The sequence below is a fragment of the Bufo bufo genome, chromosome 5 (assembly GCF_905171765.1).
Source record: "Bufo bufo chromosome 5, aBufBuf1.1, whole genome shotgun sequence".
In the NCBI taxonomy this organism is placed as follows: Eukaryota; Metazoa; Chordata; class Amphibia; order Anura; family Bufonidae; genus Bufo; species Bufo bufo.
In genome coordinates, this window is record NC_053393.1 from 95745394 (window position 1) to 95762883 (window position 17490).

At 46.3% G+C, this 17490-nt stretch overlaps 1 protein-coding gene across 1 annotated transcript; it reads right to left on the minus strand.

Moving 5' to 3' along the window:
* Positions 1 to 7892: 7892 nt before the first annotated feature.
* On the minus strand, positions 7893 to 16310 carry MRPL53 (mitochondrial ribosomal protein L53). The gene is made up of 3 exons (XM_040432426.1): positions 16165 to 16310; positions 10908 to 11020; positions 7893 to 8214 (listed from the first exon to the last, which is right to left on the minus strand). The coding sequence occupies exons 1-3, from the start codon at positions 16257 to 16259 to the stop codon at positions 8096 to 8098; spliced, it is 327 nt and encodes a 108-aa protein (XP_040288360.1). The 5' UTR covers positions 16260 to 16310; the 3' UTR covers positions 7893 to 8095.
* Between the last annotated feature and the right edge of the window lie 1180 nt (positions 16311 to 17490).

Sequence of the window (17490 nt, forward strand, 5' to 3'; positions counted from 1 at the left end):
CCGATGCTAGTACTTAACATATTAGGCACCAAGACCGAATGGGGGCAAAGCGGCATGAAGTGGACCTCAATTACAATTTCAGGGAAAATTTGATTCACAGCAAAGCCGAATTTCCTTTGTGTTTCTTGGTAGCGAATCAATTTTCCCTGAATGGCAGTAAAAAATTTAAAAAAAGATACTTCCTCATTTGTTTGAGCACGAACAGCTACCGTCACCATCTTGTTTGAAGATCTCACACAATATCCCGCACAGTGACGTAAGATGTCACCATGCCAGCTGACATCACCATGGGCTGCAGGAGATTTTGTGCTAAATCTTCAATCAAGATGGCGGCGGTCAGCAATTGGTGATCAAATGGATGAAGTAAGTATGATTTTATTAGTTTTTATTTTACAGTGTAATATTGCTGTCAGATGCCGCGATCAGCTATGAACGTGGCATCTGAGGGGTAAAATGATGGGGGGTGGTACAATCGCCGCTCCCTCTGATTGCACCTACTATTTATAAAGAAATGCGCTTCGTGGCAAAGTGTAACAGTGGCTGCTGTGCGCCGCTGTTCCCCGCCGCGGTCACGAGCGCTGAGTTCAGCGGTAATCTGCTGCCAGTGTTTCCTTTCAGCCCTGGCCACAGCATGCTTGCTGCTTGTTTCCTGCAGCATTTCCGTAAGGGTCAGCGTGCGTCACTTCCTGTGCTTTATGGGTTGGATCATGTGACCTCTCTGACCAATTCTAGCCTTCCTGCACATATATAAGTGGCTCAGCCCCCTTTCTCAGATGCCTCAGTGTCAGGGTCCTTGTGTCCTGTTAAGGTTCCTGAAATCGGCTTGTGTTCCTGACTCGTATTCCTGGACTCCATTACCTGTTTGATCCCTGCCTGCTTGTCTTGACTCTCCTGTTCCCGACCCGGATTGCCTGACCTGTGCCACCTGACCTGTTGCCTGTTTGACTTCGCCTCTGCCTCATCCTTCGGTTCTGCACTGTTGCTCCTGGTAACGAATCAGCCTTCTGACAATGCCTGTACCTCTGGTACCTTGCTCAGGTACCTTCTCGTCCTCCTGGACCAGCTGCCTCGTGTGCCAATGCTCCTGAAGAGGTAGCGACCTGGTGTTTCCCTCGGGAAAGTCTGTTGTGGAAATTTTATTAGGATGTGTATTTAATATATTGTGTATTGTCATCATGTCTCTCAGTGTCAGGGTAAACCATTGGAGTAGATATCTTCCCGTGTATGTCCTGTCACAGCTGCTGGGCGCAGAGGTCTCCGTCGGCGAATGGTCCAATGTGCTAAGCACTGGGCTGTGGGCCGGGGGAGACTGATGTGTTCAGCAGAGCAGTGTTTTGTTGGCTGATGTATAGACGCCGGCTAGGGCCCCCGCGCAAGACACAGATTTATTGGCTTAGTGTGGATGCATTTGTTAAGAGAACAATATAACGAAAGGAACGTGTGTTTGTTGTCTCTAGTGCGCCTGATCAGCCGCTGGAGATAATGACATTGTCCTGTAAATAAACATGCATGAGGATCATAGTAACTTTATCTGGCATTGATCACTGAGCAAGGCTGGATAAAATTAGCTCCAGTGGTAATGGTAGGTTATAGTATACATGTGTTTATTAGCTAGCTAGGTTATTCTAAATGATGGTGTCTTGTCTTCCTATGTCATCACTTCCTGTTCCCTTGTTTTGGGCCAGCCCCTTTTACACCTTTTGTTAGTAAATAAAAGTGAGCAGACTGAGCAGGGCGGGGCAGATGCTCAGCAGAACTTAACATGAGAACACCTTTGGCTGACTGCGGTTGAGATTTTTACCTCTCCCTACACAAAGACATTGGAGAGCAGATTTTGAATATTAATATTTCTACAACAGATAATATTTCCATTTCAAGTCTATCCCCATCATCAGGGGTACTGTGAAGATCGAGGGGTTCACTTAGACAACACCCTTAGAGGAGGTAGGACACGTGGCACAGTGGGTTCACACCTGCTGGCTCGTGACACAAAGCAAATTTTTTTGTAAAATTCGGCGAAGCAGCCAAATCAAATTTTTCAATACTTCGCACATAACTAGTGACAAGCATCTGCCCTACCAGAGAGGTTATTGTGGACAGTGACTTTAGGTTGTTCGGCAGGTCATTAAGGCAGGTTTAGACTTGTTGGAAGGAAGTGTTCCTTCCTGACAGTTGGCTGCTCGCTCAACGAAGGAGACCTCTGTATTTACATGCAGTGATCTCCTTCACTGTAAGAGGACAAGGGATAGCTATTGCGATCTCACATCCCCATACAGAATCATTGTTTCTGGGCAGCAGATTGTTGTTTAGACAGCACGATCTGCTGCTCAAGAATGATGATTGGACTGCCTGCATGAACAACAGGATCACCTGGTGAACAAGCGACACATTTAGATGGCCAGGTTATCGGGAAGAAGCGTTTGTAGGAACTGTCGTTCCTAATAATCTGGACGATTATTGGTTTGTCTAGATCCACCTTTAGAGAATGGCATAGATACCAAACTCTGTTGAAGAGGAAAGCTGAAAGAGAGAGGCATCAGGTGGAGCAGAATCTAAGAGAGATCCTGGAAGACCACAGGGCATGTTCACCAATCCGCTGTCAACTGCAGCCACATCATGGTGAAGAACCAAAGCCTTAACGCTTGGAACAGAATAGAGTTTCACCTGGTTGAAGGAATTTGAGTAGCATGGGCATCAATGGTACTAGGCCACCAAGACAAGGAGCCAATCCAGTCAGGCTGATTGGTGGACTAGCTGGAGATATGCTTCCCACCAGAGTCATTAGAAGAAACGGACCCCATTCTCTGGGGTGACTGTATGTTTTTGCCAGTTAAGGGTCCTTGTGACAGTTTTTTAAGACGGGAAAAAAGACCTGCATGCAGTACTTTTTTCCATCTAATAAAAACTGATTTCAGATGAAAATGGATAACTGATGGAAATAACTGATCAAGTAACTGAAGTGTGAACTCAGCCTAAGGCCTCTTTCACACAGGCATTGCGGGTGACGTGCGGCAAAAGATGCGGGTGCATTGCTGGAAAATGCGCAATTTCCCCCCGCGAGTGCAAAGCGTTTTAATGCATTTTACACGTGCGTGAGAAAAATCGGCATGTTTGGTACCCAGACCAGAATCCAGACTTCTTCACAGAAGTTCGGGTTTGGGAACGGTGTTGTGTAAATTTTAATATGTTATAAGGGAAAATAATAGCATTCTTAATACTGAATGCAAAGTAAATTAGGGATGGAGGGGTTAAAAAAAAAGAAAGATAATTAAACTCACCTCATCCACTTGTTCGCGAAGCCTGGTTCGTCGTCATTCTTCTTCTTTGAGGACCTGGGAAGAAAAGTACCTTTGGTGATGGCTCCGCGCTCATCACATGGTGATGGATCATGTGATGAGCGCAGTGACGTCACCAAAGGTCCTTTTCTCCTAGGTCCTCAAAGAAAAGAAAGAAGACAAGCCGGCCTGGGCGAACAAGTGGATGAGGAGAGATTAATAATTATTTTTTTTAACCCCTCCATCCCTAATTTACTTAGCATTCTGTATTAAGAATGCTATTATTTTCCCTTGTAACCATGTTATAAGTGAAAATAATAAAGATCGGGTCCCCATCCCTACTGTCACCTAGCAACCATGTGTGAAAATCGCACTGCATCCGCACTTGCTTGCGATTTTCATGCAGCCTCATTCACTTCTATGGGGCCTGCGTTGCGTGAAAAACACACAATATAGAGCATGCTGCGATTTTCACGCAACGCACAAGTGATGCGTGAAAATCACCGGTCATGTGCACAGCCCCATAGAAATGAATGGGTCCGGATTCAGTGCGGGTGCAATGCGTTCACCTCACGCATTGCACCCGCGCGGAAAACTTGTCCGTGTGAAAGAGGCCTAAGGCCTCATGCACATGGTTGTTGATTGGCCGTTCTGTGCATTGGGGAACACAATTTGCTGTTCCTAATGCATGAGCAACATCAGTGTGGATTCCGCAGATGGATTCAGACCCATTCAACTTGAGTGGGTCCGTGATCCATCCGCACCACAAAAAAATAGAACATGTTCTATTTTATTGCGGTGCGGAGGCACGGAGAGAAACAACACTGAAGCACTCCGTAGTGCCTCCATGGGGTTCATGCCTCCGTTCCACACCGTGTGCATAAGCCCTAACTTGTATTTTCTGGTTTGTTTTATAAATCACACTGATTTATTATTGATTTGGATCTGCACACAATAGCATTGAATTTGGTTGCGACTTGCACAGTTTGTGTAAAACAAATGAAAGGGGGATAACAGGAATTTGTGGGTTATTACAGATTGTGGGAAAGTCCTTGCAGTGCATCTAGTCTGCGAGCAATGGAAAAAAACAAAAGTCTCTTGATACTTTAGATATATTTAGTTCTGTTTATCTTATGAGAAGACACCGCACTCACCATCAGTCACTCTGTAATGCACATTACCACTGGGAAATGCTTACTAACGGCTGCACACTTTCTATAGACATTTCAGAGGTTTCCTTCTTATCATCCTAATGTCAGCAGTGAAGTTGCTCAGACCTGGTTACAGTAGAAAGTTTGGCACACAGACTCTCAGCCAGGCTCTTTTTTTTTTTACTTATAATTACATATACCTATCCTCCAGAAATTGGGGGGCCTTCAAAGTAAAGGAGGGCACATCACGCATGTGTGGCCGCCCTCCATTCATTCCTATAGGCGTGCTAAAAACAGCTATTTTCGGCAATCCCATTGAAATGTATGGGAAGCGCACTGCGCAAGCGTAGTGACTGCTCCTTTAACTTCTATGGGGCTGACGGAAATATCTGCACTTCCATAGGATCGAATGGAGGCAGGCTGCGCATGGTCATATCCTAGCGATATTCGCCCAATGTCTGAGGTGAGACAACCCCGTTAAGGAATCATATTTGCTATGACAAAGAACCGCTCTTAGGTTCGAAATGTGTAAGAAGAGGTTTCTGTCCTTGTACACAATGTTTTTAATATGGAAATTAAGTTTGGTTTTAACCCCTTCCTGACATGTACAGTAGATGTCAGGTCTTTAAAGATGCGTCCGCTCCAAAGGGGAGTGAGCACCATAGCAGATGGGTGCCTGACGTTTCATACAGCAGGCTCCCGTAGGCTAATGTCCACAATCTGCAGTAATGCAGACATTTAACTCCTCAGATGGCATCTGAGAAGGCTAAAACCTAGAAGCGTGCATTTCCGGGTCAGGTGCACTTTCCCCCCCAGAGGAGTCCAGGAAAAGAGCCATGGAAAATATATATATATATATATATATATATATATATATATATACACACACACACTCACCTAAAGAATTATTAGGAACACCTGTTCTATTTCTCATTAATGCAATTATCTAGTCAACCAATCACATGGCAGTTGCTTCAATGCATTTAGGGGGGTGCTCCTGGTCAAGACAATCTCCTGAACTCCAAACTGAATGTCAGAATGGGAAAGAAAGGTGATTTAAGCAATTTTGAGCGTGGCATGGTTGTTGGTGCCAGACGGGCCGGTCTGAGTATTTCACAATCTGCTCAGTTACTGGGATTTTCACGCACAACCATTTCTAGGGTTTACAAAGAATGGTGTGAAAAGGGAAAAACATCCAGTATGCGGCAGTCCTGTGGGCAAAAATGCCTTGTGGATGCTATAGGTCAGAGGAGAATGGGCCGACTGATTCAAGCTGATAGAAGAGCAACGTTGACTGAAATAACCACTCGTTACAACCGAGGTATGCAGCAAAGCATTTGTGAAGCCACAACACGCAGAAACCTTGAGGCGGATGGGCTACAACAGCAGAAGACCCCACCGGGTACCACTCACCTCCACTACAAATAGGAAAAAGAGGCTACAATTTGCACGAGCTCACCAAAATTGGACTGTTGAAGACTGGAAAAATGTTGCCTGGTCTGATGAGTCTCGATTTCTGTTGAGACATTCAAATGGTAGAGTCCGAATTTGGCGTAAACAGAATAAGAACATGTATCCATCCTCTGGCTACTTCCAGCAGGATAATGCACCATGTCACAAAGCTCGAATCATTTCAAATTGGTTTCTTGAACATGACAATGAGTTCACTGTCTTAAAATGGCCCCCACAGTCACCAGATCTCAAACCAATAGAGCATCTTTGGGATGTGGTGGAACGGGAGCTTCGTGCCCTGGATGTGCATCCCTCAAATCTCCATCAACTGCAAGATGCTATCCTATCAATATGGGCCAACATTTCTAAAGAATGCTATCAGCACCTTATTGATTCAATGCCACGTAGAATTAAGGCAGTTCTGAAGGAAAAAGGGGGCCCAACACCGTATTAGTATGGTGTTCCTAATAATTCTTTAGGTGAGTGTATATATATCTCCGATTTTCCTGTTTTTCATCACTTTATCTCCCAAACAAATTATACAAAAAGTGATCAAAAAGTCATACACACCCCAAAATGGTGTTATCAAAAACCACAGACTGTCCCCCCCCCAAAAAAGAGCCCTCAGACATCTCTATAGACATAACTATAAAAAAAAGTTATCGGGGTTAGAATACAGAGATGAAAAGAAAAAACATTTCTCAAAATTATTAATATGCAAGAAAAACTATACATATGTGGCATCACTGTAATGACCTAGAGAATGAAGAGCACAAGTGAGTTTTACCGCACAGTGAACACCGTAAAAAAAAAAAAAAAAAAAAAAAACTGTAAAAACGGTGGTGGAGAATTGCATTTTATTTCCAATTCCACTCCATTTGGAATTTTCCTGCTTCCCAATACATCCTAGGGGTGGGCAATATGATATGTGCCACAATATGGATTTTGTGTGTATTGCCGCCCCGCGATATGAGCACGGAGCGGTAGTGAATGATTGCGCAGAAGCTTCTGGCTCACCGCTCCTCTTGGCCTCCCGACTCCGCACCGCGCTGTACTGGCCTGGGCCGGCGTGCACACAGCATCAGGTCCCGCCCAGTGCTTGAAGAAGACGCGACATCTGCGGACTCCATTAGCCGGCCGCTGCCCAGCACCCTGCAGGAAAGGTAAGTATAATAACAGCGACTCTTGTGGGGGGACGGGGACTCTTGCTGGAGGATCGGGGTTGGGGGGGGGGGGGGGAGTGGATAAGGAAAGGATCTTTTTGCAAAGGATGCTCAGAACCTGATCATCTTCTGATGGCACCGAGACCGGCTGCTCTGTCTGAATATATAGCAGGGGGGACACATGGAGTCTGATGATGGCAAATGCCATGGGGCACTGATCTGATGGCACTGGCGCACATGTCTTATTCAGACATGTGTCCTCCAGCAGTCAGCCAGTGCCATCAGATCAGCGCCCCATGGCATTTGCCATCATCAGACAGTCTGATAGATGATGGCAAATGCCATGGGGCTGATGGCACTGGGTCACAGGGGGACATGTATGATGATGATGGCAAATGCCATGGGGCTGATGGCACTGGCTCTGAGGGACATGTCTGATGGATGATTATTGAAAATGCCATGGGGCTTGGGGCTGATGGCACTGGCTCTGGGCCAAATTTTGTAATTTGTATACATACAGAAGAAAATAATAATATATATATATATATCGGAATATAGATTTTAGGTCATATCGTCCACCCCTACTACATCCTATGCAATATTAAATTGTGCGATTAGAAAGTACAACTTATCCCACAAAAAGAAGCCCTCATATGGCTATGTGAATGGAAAAATAAAAAAGTTATGACTCTGGGAAGACAGGAAGTGAAAAAGGAAAACGCAAAACGGAAAATGACCATGTCAGGAAAGGGTTAAAGTTGTTCATCAGAAGCTGAAATTCACCAAATTAGTTTCTTTATGGTCATTTTGAAGAATGCCTGGCTGCTATCTCTCTATCTATAATATACACATTTTTATTTCCTTAATTTTTATATATTTTTTTTTACATAAAGAAAATACAAATTTACAGGTATCGAACATTTTTTTTTTTTTAAAGTGTCCTATAGTCCCAGATGCTGGACGGAGACTCATGAAAGATGGATGTCACAAAATAAGAGGAATGGTCTCTTAGGCTTGTTCTTGCAAATCCTGAGGACAGAAGAGGCGCTCCGGTTTATTTCTTGGCGCTGTCTTTGACCTGCTGGTCTTTAGAAGAGCAGATGGAGTTCAGTTTGAATAACATCTCCTTAGCGCTTACATTCTGAGATTTAAAGACGAGCCGTTCACCATCACCTGCAAACAGAAGGAACATCGGTAAGGACAGACCTGCAGTGGTTGTAGTACGAGATTTTTACAATAAGACCATTCCTACAGGAACATCTAGATCTAAAGGGACTCTGTCACCATGAAATCTGCAGGCCCCATCTTACAGAGGCATCTATGTATACACACTTAAGGCTCATGCACACAGCCGCGATTGGTCCGGGAAATGCGGTCCGTGTGTCTGGCCGATCTCCTGGGCCGACCGCAGCTCTCCTGACCCAAACCATACTGTTTTATGATGCAGTCAGTTCACATCTGATCGCAGATCTCTCGTACGTAAACTCACAGTCCAGTACAAGAGATCCGCAATAAGATACAACAGGGATCAGCAACCTTCGGCACTCCAGCCGTTCTGAAACTACAACTCCCAGAATCCTCCTTTCACTTTTTTGGGACTTACAAGGACAGCTGAGCAAGTGAGCATGCTGGGAGTTGTAGTTTCACAGCAGCTGAAGTACCAAAGGTTGCTGATCCCCGAGATACAAACTGACCATCATAAATGACTATGATACAGTACGTGGGCCTCATGCCTACAGATACCATCAATGTTGCATCCGCAGTTTTTGCGGACTCATTGACTTCAACGGGTTTGCGGTCTGCATTATCTGGCCAAGTATAGGACATGTTCTGTCTTTTTTTGGAACAGACATATGTCCATTCTGTAAAAAGATAAAATGTCAGCGATATATAGACCACAGACCTCCTGAAATCAATAGGTCCGCCCCAAAAAAATGTGCAGACAGTATGCAGACCACAAAACGGGCACGATGGCATGTATGGGGATTTATACAGGGAGTGCCAAGCGTCACTGATAAGACCGCCACTGTGTACAAATGAGATTTAAATTAATAACTTACAAGTTTCCCACAAAACTACATATGAATCTGCTCAGCTCCTCCTGCTCTATAACATGCTGCCTGCAGATTACACTGCATTTTATGCCGACAAGTTCTCTTTAAAGTGATTTTCCCAGAGTCATAGGGGGGGGATTTATCAAACTGGTGTAAAGTACAACTGGCTTAGTTGCCCACAGCAACCAATCAGATTCCTCCTTTCATTTTTCACATCTCCTTTGCAAAATTAAAAGGCGGAATCTGATTGGTTGTTATGGGCAACTATGGCAGTTTTACTTTACACCAGTTTCATAAATCTCCCTCATAGTGTACTTCGTGTCTGATTTCTGGGGTCTCACTGCTGATCAAGAAAATGTGGGTCTCATGGCCCCTACTGTGTGTGCGTGCTGACACTCCATTACATCACTAATGACTGATGGAGATAGCGGATTACAGCAGTCGGCTATATTCATCAGTCCCATAGGTACTGAAGGGAAAATTGGCATGCATGGACAATGGTGGACAAAAGACCCACGTTCTTGTGATCGGCTGGCGTCCTAGCAAACAGACATTTATCACCCATCCTCCAGATAGATAACAAGTGGGAAAGCCACTTTAATAGTTTCTCCATATGGTTCTAAGAATGTAGCCTCACTATTAAAGGGGTGATCCAGCTGTAGCAAATCATCTCCTATGCTCAGGACAAGGGGGTATTACATCAGTGTGTGGCACCACCCATCACAACAATGGCAATGGAAAGACCTGAGCATGCTCATTCCTCTCCATAGGACTGACTGAAACTGACCAGGGAAGCAAATTGGAGGCAGTCTTCACCCATGGCAGATTTTGTTACAGAAAATGTTTGCTGCTGAAAATCAGTTCTATTCACCTGAGTGGAGCTTGTGGAAAGCCATGTGTTTGCTGCCAAAAAAAGAAAAAAAACTTCAGATGACTGGAACTCATTTTCACTTGCTGGAGTTTCTGCATCAATATATAGGCCATGTGTGAAGGCACCCATATTGGTAAAGGGGTCAAATTGAACATGGTGTCTGAGCTGCAGGCAGCATGTTATAGAGCAGGAGGAGCAGAGCAGATTGATATGTAGTTTTGTGGAGAAAATTCAGTAAAACTTTATCCATTTAAATTTCTGCTCATTCTGGGCTTTGGCGTCAAGGAGGCGGACCCATCAGTGACTGGCGTCAAGGAGGCGGACCCATCAGTGACTGGCGTCAAGGAGGCGGACCCATCAGTGACTGGCGTCAAGGAGGCGGACCCATCAGTGACTGGCGTCAAGGAGGCGGACCCATCAGTGACTGGCGTCAAGGAGGCGGACCCATCAGTGACTGGCGTCAAGGAGGCGGACCCATCAGTGACTGGCGTCAAGGAGGCGGACCCATCAGTGACTGACGTTAATCCCTCTATAACTGTGTATACAGAGATAGATGTCAGTCACTGATAGGACCGCCTTCTTGACCTCAAAACCCAGAATAAGTAGGAATTTAAATGTATAAAATACAAATTTTAATGAATCTTTTCCTACAAAACTCCTAAAATCTGCTCAGCTCCTCCTGCTCTATAACATGCTGCCTGCAGCTCAGACACCAGGTTCAACATGACAAGCTCCCTTTAAATCCATTGCTAATCCACCTTCTCCATTGAAGTCATGTCGCATTTAAACGCACCCTTGGGGAGCATTGCAGGACTTTCTCCCATGAGATCTGACCACTGCTGGGAAGAGGTGCTAGGTCAGAGGATAGGGCCAGCACCGGCAGATCTCTGGGACGGGGCTTGGATGGGTAAATGCAGTGGAAGGAGGAACGGTCTACTTACCAAACAGGATGTCTACTACCGGCTCTGAGCCGTCATGCCTCACATCAGCATTTATTTCACAGTTTGTATTGGTTGTGCGGATTTTCTTGGTGTTGATAGCTTCCAAAAACTCCCTGCAAACACATAAGCACACGTAAGTATATCAGGGCCAAGTTCACACCTTGCTTCAGCCAGACATACATTATGTGCATGAAGAAAAATAACATTTCAGGGGAATAGACTTTATGATCCAACATTTTCAACACCTACAAGTAGCTAAAACACTTCTCAGTTTTTGACTTTTAGGCCTCATGCCCACGGCTGCTGCCCGGCCGTGGCCGTATTGTGGCCCGCAAACAGCAGGATGCGGACCCATTAACGTGCAGCACCTGAGGGGTTAACTGCCACTGATCCCAGCTCCCTGTGATAGAGGTCGGGTGCCAGGTATACGATTCTGCCGCCAGCACCCGCCTCCTGTATTTATGGTTTAGTTATTACCATTGGTGGCAGCGGAACAGGGGGGAGAAAGAGAGTGACTCCTTCTCCCCTGTGCTGCCGAGGGAACATGGTGCACGCCGAGACCAGCGTGCTCCGTGTTCTCTGATACTAGGATGCGCAGTAATGGCAAATCCCGTTATCTAATCGATACCGGTACTAAAGTATCGATTGGGTATCGATAATTCGATACCAGATGCAACCCTAACTAGTGTCCTGCATCTCATCTGTCCAAAGGACTTTCAGCTAATGTCTGGAGGTGGTGTTTTCCCAGCAAAAAAAGTCACTAAAAATGCTCAAGTGCAGGAAACACCACTAAAAACCTATGCATGAATCCAGCCAAAAGGGGATTTTCTACTAAAGGGGTTCTCCGAGTTAAATAAAAACCTGTGCAGCCCCTGTATATGTGCTAATATACCAAAATAAGAGATACTCACCCCTTTTCTGCAGCGCACACATGCAAACAGCGGGCCCGCAATACATTGGCACGGCCGTGTGCACCCCGCATCATTCAAGTGAATGGATCCGCAATCCGGTGCATGCACTACTTTTTTGCGGTGCGGACAGTCGGATGCGGACCGCAGTCGCATGTAGTGGCCCCATGGTTGGTGCCCGTGCATTGTGGTCCGCAGCACGGGCCCGGCAGACACAGGTTCATGTGCATGAGGCCTTACTGCCGCAGCCAATCACTGGTCTCAGCAGTACATGGGACATAACTGCTGAGGCCACTGATTGGCTACATGGTGAGCTATGTGTACTAAGCGTCACCGCTGCAGCCAGGAAGATGATGATGGTGGCAGGAGGGGGCCCAGAAGTGCATGATGGGACCAGTGGGGAGAAAAGGGGCGACCATCTCTTCTTCTGCGATGTTAGCACACATAATACAGGGGCTGTCCGCAGTTGTATCTAACTTGGACGACCCCTTTAAGCTTTGTGACACACATGTACATCATATGCGCAGAAGCCCGGATCAGAGATAATGTTGATCCTGGCAGTTTAACCCCTCAGATGCCACGGTCAATAGCAAAGTATTTCAATATATTGTACAACTGATCAAACCATTTCAGCTTCAAGACAAAGTTTTTAAAAGTATACAAAAATGTAAGATCCAAAAACACTACTTTTCCATTCATACTAATGGGATATTCCAAGTTAAAAAAAATTTTTATTCTTTCTGTAAGAAAATTTAAAAAGACAGGTACCAATGTATCATGGTCATAAGAAAACATGTCGATCACATATATGTATGGAGGAGTGCAGTCGTTGGCAAAACAAGGACAATGCAATAATAATTAGTCTACAAGGCGAAGGCCCGACTGTACCGATGGGTGTAACAAAGTATAAGATAAGGTTGCTCTTGTATGATAGGATATAAACAAACAATCTATAAGCGATCTTTTATGATTCCAGTGCAACACATATCATTAACAAAGGGGGAAATGGAATGTCATTAAGAGGGAGACGGACTGTAACATGATGGGAAAATTAGTAAAAACTAAGTAAATAAGTGTTAGAGAGAGAGAGGGGGTGGGGGAGGTTAGGGAGTGTTAGCGAAAACGAGAGGACGGGGGAAGACGACACACGGGGGTAGAGTGTTTTGGAGAACGCTATAGGGTGGCTTTATCAGCTAAATAACAAATGCAGCTAGTCCAGAGTGGGTAGAATAACAAATACCAAAACTTGGAGTAAACACCACTTAGCAAATCTCGGAGAGCCACAAATGAGCCAACCAAGAGTTGCGTAACTATGTGGGGAGGGGGAGAGCAAATTGAGTTGCCTATGGACTCTGGAGTTCTATTTCGGCATCTGGAGGTCTAGCTAGGACAGAGTTGAAGATGTAGGTAACCGCTTTCCGCAGGTCAGAGGCAGGCACCTCCTCTGGAATCCCACCTAGTTTGAGGTTGTTGCGTCGACCTCTGTTTTCTTGGTCGTCCACCTGTAGTTGTAGGGGTCTGTTTAAAGCCTTCTATGCTTCCAAGTTTTCTTCAACTGTAGTAAGGCGGGATTCTAGTGCAGACGAGACCTGTATTTGTGTGGCTACTTGAGTGGAGATGTAAGGAGGGCACATATATCTTTTAATTTCGGGCATTTAGAACGTCTGATGCCCACTGAAGAGGCAGAGGATGAGGATTCAGAGAACTCCGAGTAAGCAGGGGTTTAGAAAAGTGCAGGCGTAGACATGGGGTCTATCAGTTTGTCAGGCGCAGGAGAAGGTCTGCCATTAGTGTCTGGAACAAAGTCCTTTGCCATCGGGGAAAGGGAGCCCCGGTGAGTCATCCGGGTATGTGACCTGTCATCCAGCTGGAGTGATAGGTCTTCAGCTTTATCTCTGGGCAATGGCAGCATGGAATGTGGTGATTTGGTGGACACTGATGCTGGAGGGGCTGGGAAGCGCTCAGGTGGAGTGTCACTCACCAGGCCGGTCGCTATGCTTGTGTCCATCAGTGGTAAGTCTCCCTGTGACATGGAGGAGAGGGGCTGTGGTGTTGTTGTGGCAGACGCTGGGAGCTGTGGGGGCAGCTGTTCTCGGACTGAGAGTCCTCCATGAGGAGCGGAGCTCGGCAGCGCTGTTCTCGTGGCTTCCCGTTCTGCAGTCGGTGCCATCTTGGATCCTGCAGCCGGGCGCTCTGCGGTCAAGGTCTGGCTGAAATAGCGCGCTATTTGAAGTTCTGGGGCCAGGAAAGAGGAGCCCCTTCGCCCTGATCTTCTGACCATCCTTTTTTTAAGCTGGTAGTGTCCGGTTGACCATTAAATAGATAAGTTGGAGAGGCCCAGGGTCCGGGAGCTCAGCGCTGTGCATCTTCACGGCTGCATGCTCAGGCCACAACCCCCTCGATTTATGTTTATGTGTGTGGTACAGTTTCGCCCACAGCGCTGCAGGTCATGTGATCTGCGACATCACCTTCTACCTTCTCGCTGCCTATGTCTCTTGTACAAGCATATCCTATATGTGCGCCTGCCCCTTGCCCTGCCTCTCTCCCATAGTGTAAGCTGCTGGCCGGCACCTGTGAGGGAACGCGCAGGTGTGATCCCAGGAAAAAAAACACACGCAGGTAGATAAATGCAGAGCAAGCAGTGCAGGGGGATGGGCAGATAGCCTACACCGACAAATATTTATGAGGGAAAGCTCACTTAGTGTTGTTACATGCCCCCCCACAGCTCTGCTGCTGCACGTAAACAAAGGGGCCAGAACAGAACTATGCAAAAATGTATGGTCTTCCCCCCCCCCCTAAATCCTGCATAACACATGTATATGTAAGTACTGATGAGTTTTTATAAAAGGTTTTTTTTTTCCATAACTTGGATAACCGCTTTAGAACAAAATTGGCAATGCTGCTTCCAAAAATGTCTGAAATATTACAATAAACAACAGCTGAACCCGCAAAAAGCAAGACGCCCCCTACAGCTCTGTCTATGGAAAGATAAAAAAAAAAAAAAAAAAAAAAGGTACAAGCGCCAGAACACGGTGACTTAAAGGGTTTCTACCACTTCGTTTTCACCTAATTAGCTTTCAGACACTAGCGATCTGCTAGTGTCTGCTCTACCGAACCATCCTAATATAATTGCTTTTGGGGCAGCCGTTTCGCTAAAAAAAAATAAAACTTTTATCGATATGCTAATGAGCCTCTAGGTGCTATGGGGGCGTCATTAGCACCTAGAGGCTCGGTCTACCTTCAGAAACTGCCGCCGCCCAGCACGTCCCTCCAGCCCGCCCATCTCCTCCGGAATGCGATCCTCCCTGTGAGCGTATGTATTCGGCGCATGCGCAGTGAATGTCTGACCGCTTCCTGCACAGACATCTCCACTGCGCCTGTTCCTCGGAGCACTATGACATCATCGCGCAGTGGAGATGTCTGAGCAGGGAAGCAGTCAGACATTCACTGCGCATGCGCCGAATACATACGCTCACAGGGAGGAACGCATTCCGGAGATGGGCGGGCTGGAGGGACGCGCTGGGCGGAGGCGGTTTGTGAAAGTAGACGGAGCCTCTAGGTGCTAATGACGCCCCTATAGCACCTAGAGGCTCATTAGCATATCTATATAAGTTCTTTTTTTAGCGAAACGGCTGCCCCAAAACCTATTATATTAGGATGGTTCAGTAGAGCAGACACTAGCGGATCGCTAGTGTCTGAAAGCTAATTATGTGAAAACGAAGTGGTAGAAACCCTTTAAAGCAATCTTCTGTAGTAAAACATAAAAACGATATAAACCTGGCACCCCCGTAATGATACTGTCCCCAAAATACGGTAATCATCCTTTTAACTGCACAGCGGACGCCATAAAACCTGAACACAAAACATGCCATATTGAGGAAGTTTTTTCATTGCACCCAACACAAAATTTTGATTACATTATATGGTACAATAAATTGTGCCTTAAAAATTAAAAGGCGCCCCATGGGAAAAAAAATTAAATAAAGCCATCGTACGGCTGTATCAATGGAAAAATTACAAAAATTCTGGAAGGCAGTTATGAAAAAAACAAACAGCCACCCTTCAATTGGGGGGCTCCAAAGGTAAATGGACATCATGTGGGGAAGGGGGTCCCTGGCTGGCACTGCTGCATGTAACACAAGGGTATATGGGGGGAGTTCATAACTACTGCAGTCATAGCAACTAGTAAGAGTCTCCCCTAGAGTTTTTTTCTAAGGCTGGCTGCAAAATGCTCCCTTTTCTGTGAATTACAGGCACTGCTGATACATTTCCTGAAGGACATCCATGTATGAGAAAAAAAAATCGCAGCAGAGCCGTGACGCAGGATGAGGACAGTCCTCTAAACTCACCTGGTGGCCCGCACCTCCGGCTGGAAGGGACACATGCGGACATTGATGCTCTTCACTGACTTCAGCACCAGGTCTATGCCCTTGGCGGCCGCCATACTTATCGCTCACAGCGTCGCTGAATAGGGTAAGAACTACAAATCCCACAATTCGCACACCTCACACCGGAAACGGAAGCTGATAGCAGTGAAGCATGCCGGGAATTGTAGTATCTTGGGCGCTAGAGACTCGGGCGGAGACACGGCTGGAGTCACGTGTGGAGATGACAGCAGCGGGTCTTGTAGTTATCGCGCGCACATTATTACTGAATATGCGGGCATTTACCTGGGATGACTTTTAAAGGGGCGGATGAATTATCTAAAGGCCAAGGGTCATCAGATTCATACCTCCCTCTCTGAAAGAGAGACATAGTTATGCCACCATTGTGCTGCCCTAAAGTAGCGTGCACTCTCCAGCAGGGCAATGCCATAAGCCAGACTTTTGAAAATTAGAAAGAGGGACAATATGTGTGCCATTTTTCTCAATAGTAGGCCACGCCACGCTGCATCTCCCCTTAGGCTACTTTCACACTAGCGTTTTAGTTTTCCGGTATTGAGATCAGTCATAGGGGCTCAATACCGGAAAAAAAAACGCTTCAGTTTTGTCCCCATTGACAATTAACGGAACAGAGTGCTCCAAAATGCATTCCATTCCGTTTAGTTGTGTTCCCAGATCGGAGAGCAAACCGCAACATGTTTATGTCCTGGGATGCGGAGCAAGACTGATCCGGCATAACCCCCAGTGCAAGTCAATGGGGACGGATCCGTTTTCTCTGACACAATAGAAAACGGATCCTGCAGCCGGGCGCTCTGCGGTCAAGGTCTGGCTGAAATAGCGCGCTATTTGAAGTTCTGGGGCCAGGAAAGAGGAGCCCCTTCGCCCCGATCGTCTGACCATCCTTTTTTTAAGCTGGTAGTGTCCGGTTGACCATTAAATAGATAAGTTGGAGAGGCCCAGGGTCCGGGAGCTCAGCGCTGTGCATCTTCACGGCTGCATGCTCAGGCCACAACCCCCTCGATTTATGTTTATATGTGTGGTACCGTTTCGCCCACAGCGCTGCAGGTCATGTGATCTGCGACATCACCTTCTAGCTTCTCGCTGCCTATGTCTCTTGTACAAGCATATCCTATATGTGCGCCTGCCCCTTGCCCTGCCTCTCTCCCATAGTGTAAGCTGCTGGCCGGCACCTGTGGGCGAACGCGCAGCTGTGATCCCAGGAAAAAAAAGACAGAGCGGCACAAAAACCACACGCAGGTAGGTAGGTAACTGCAGAGCAAGCACTGGATCCGT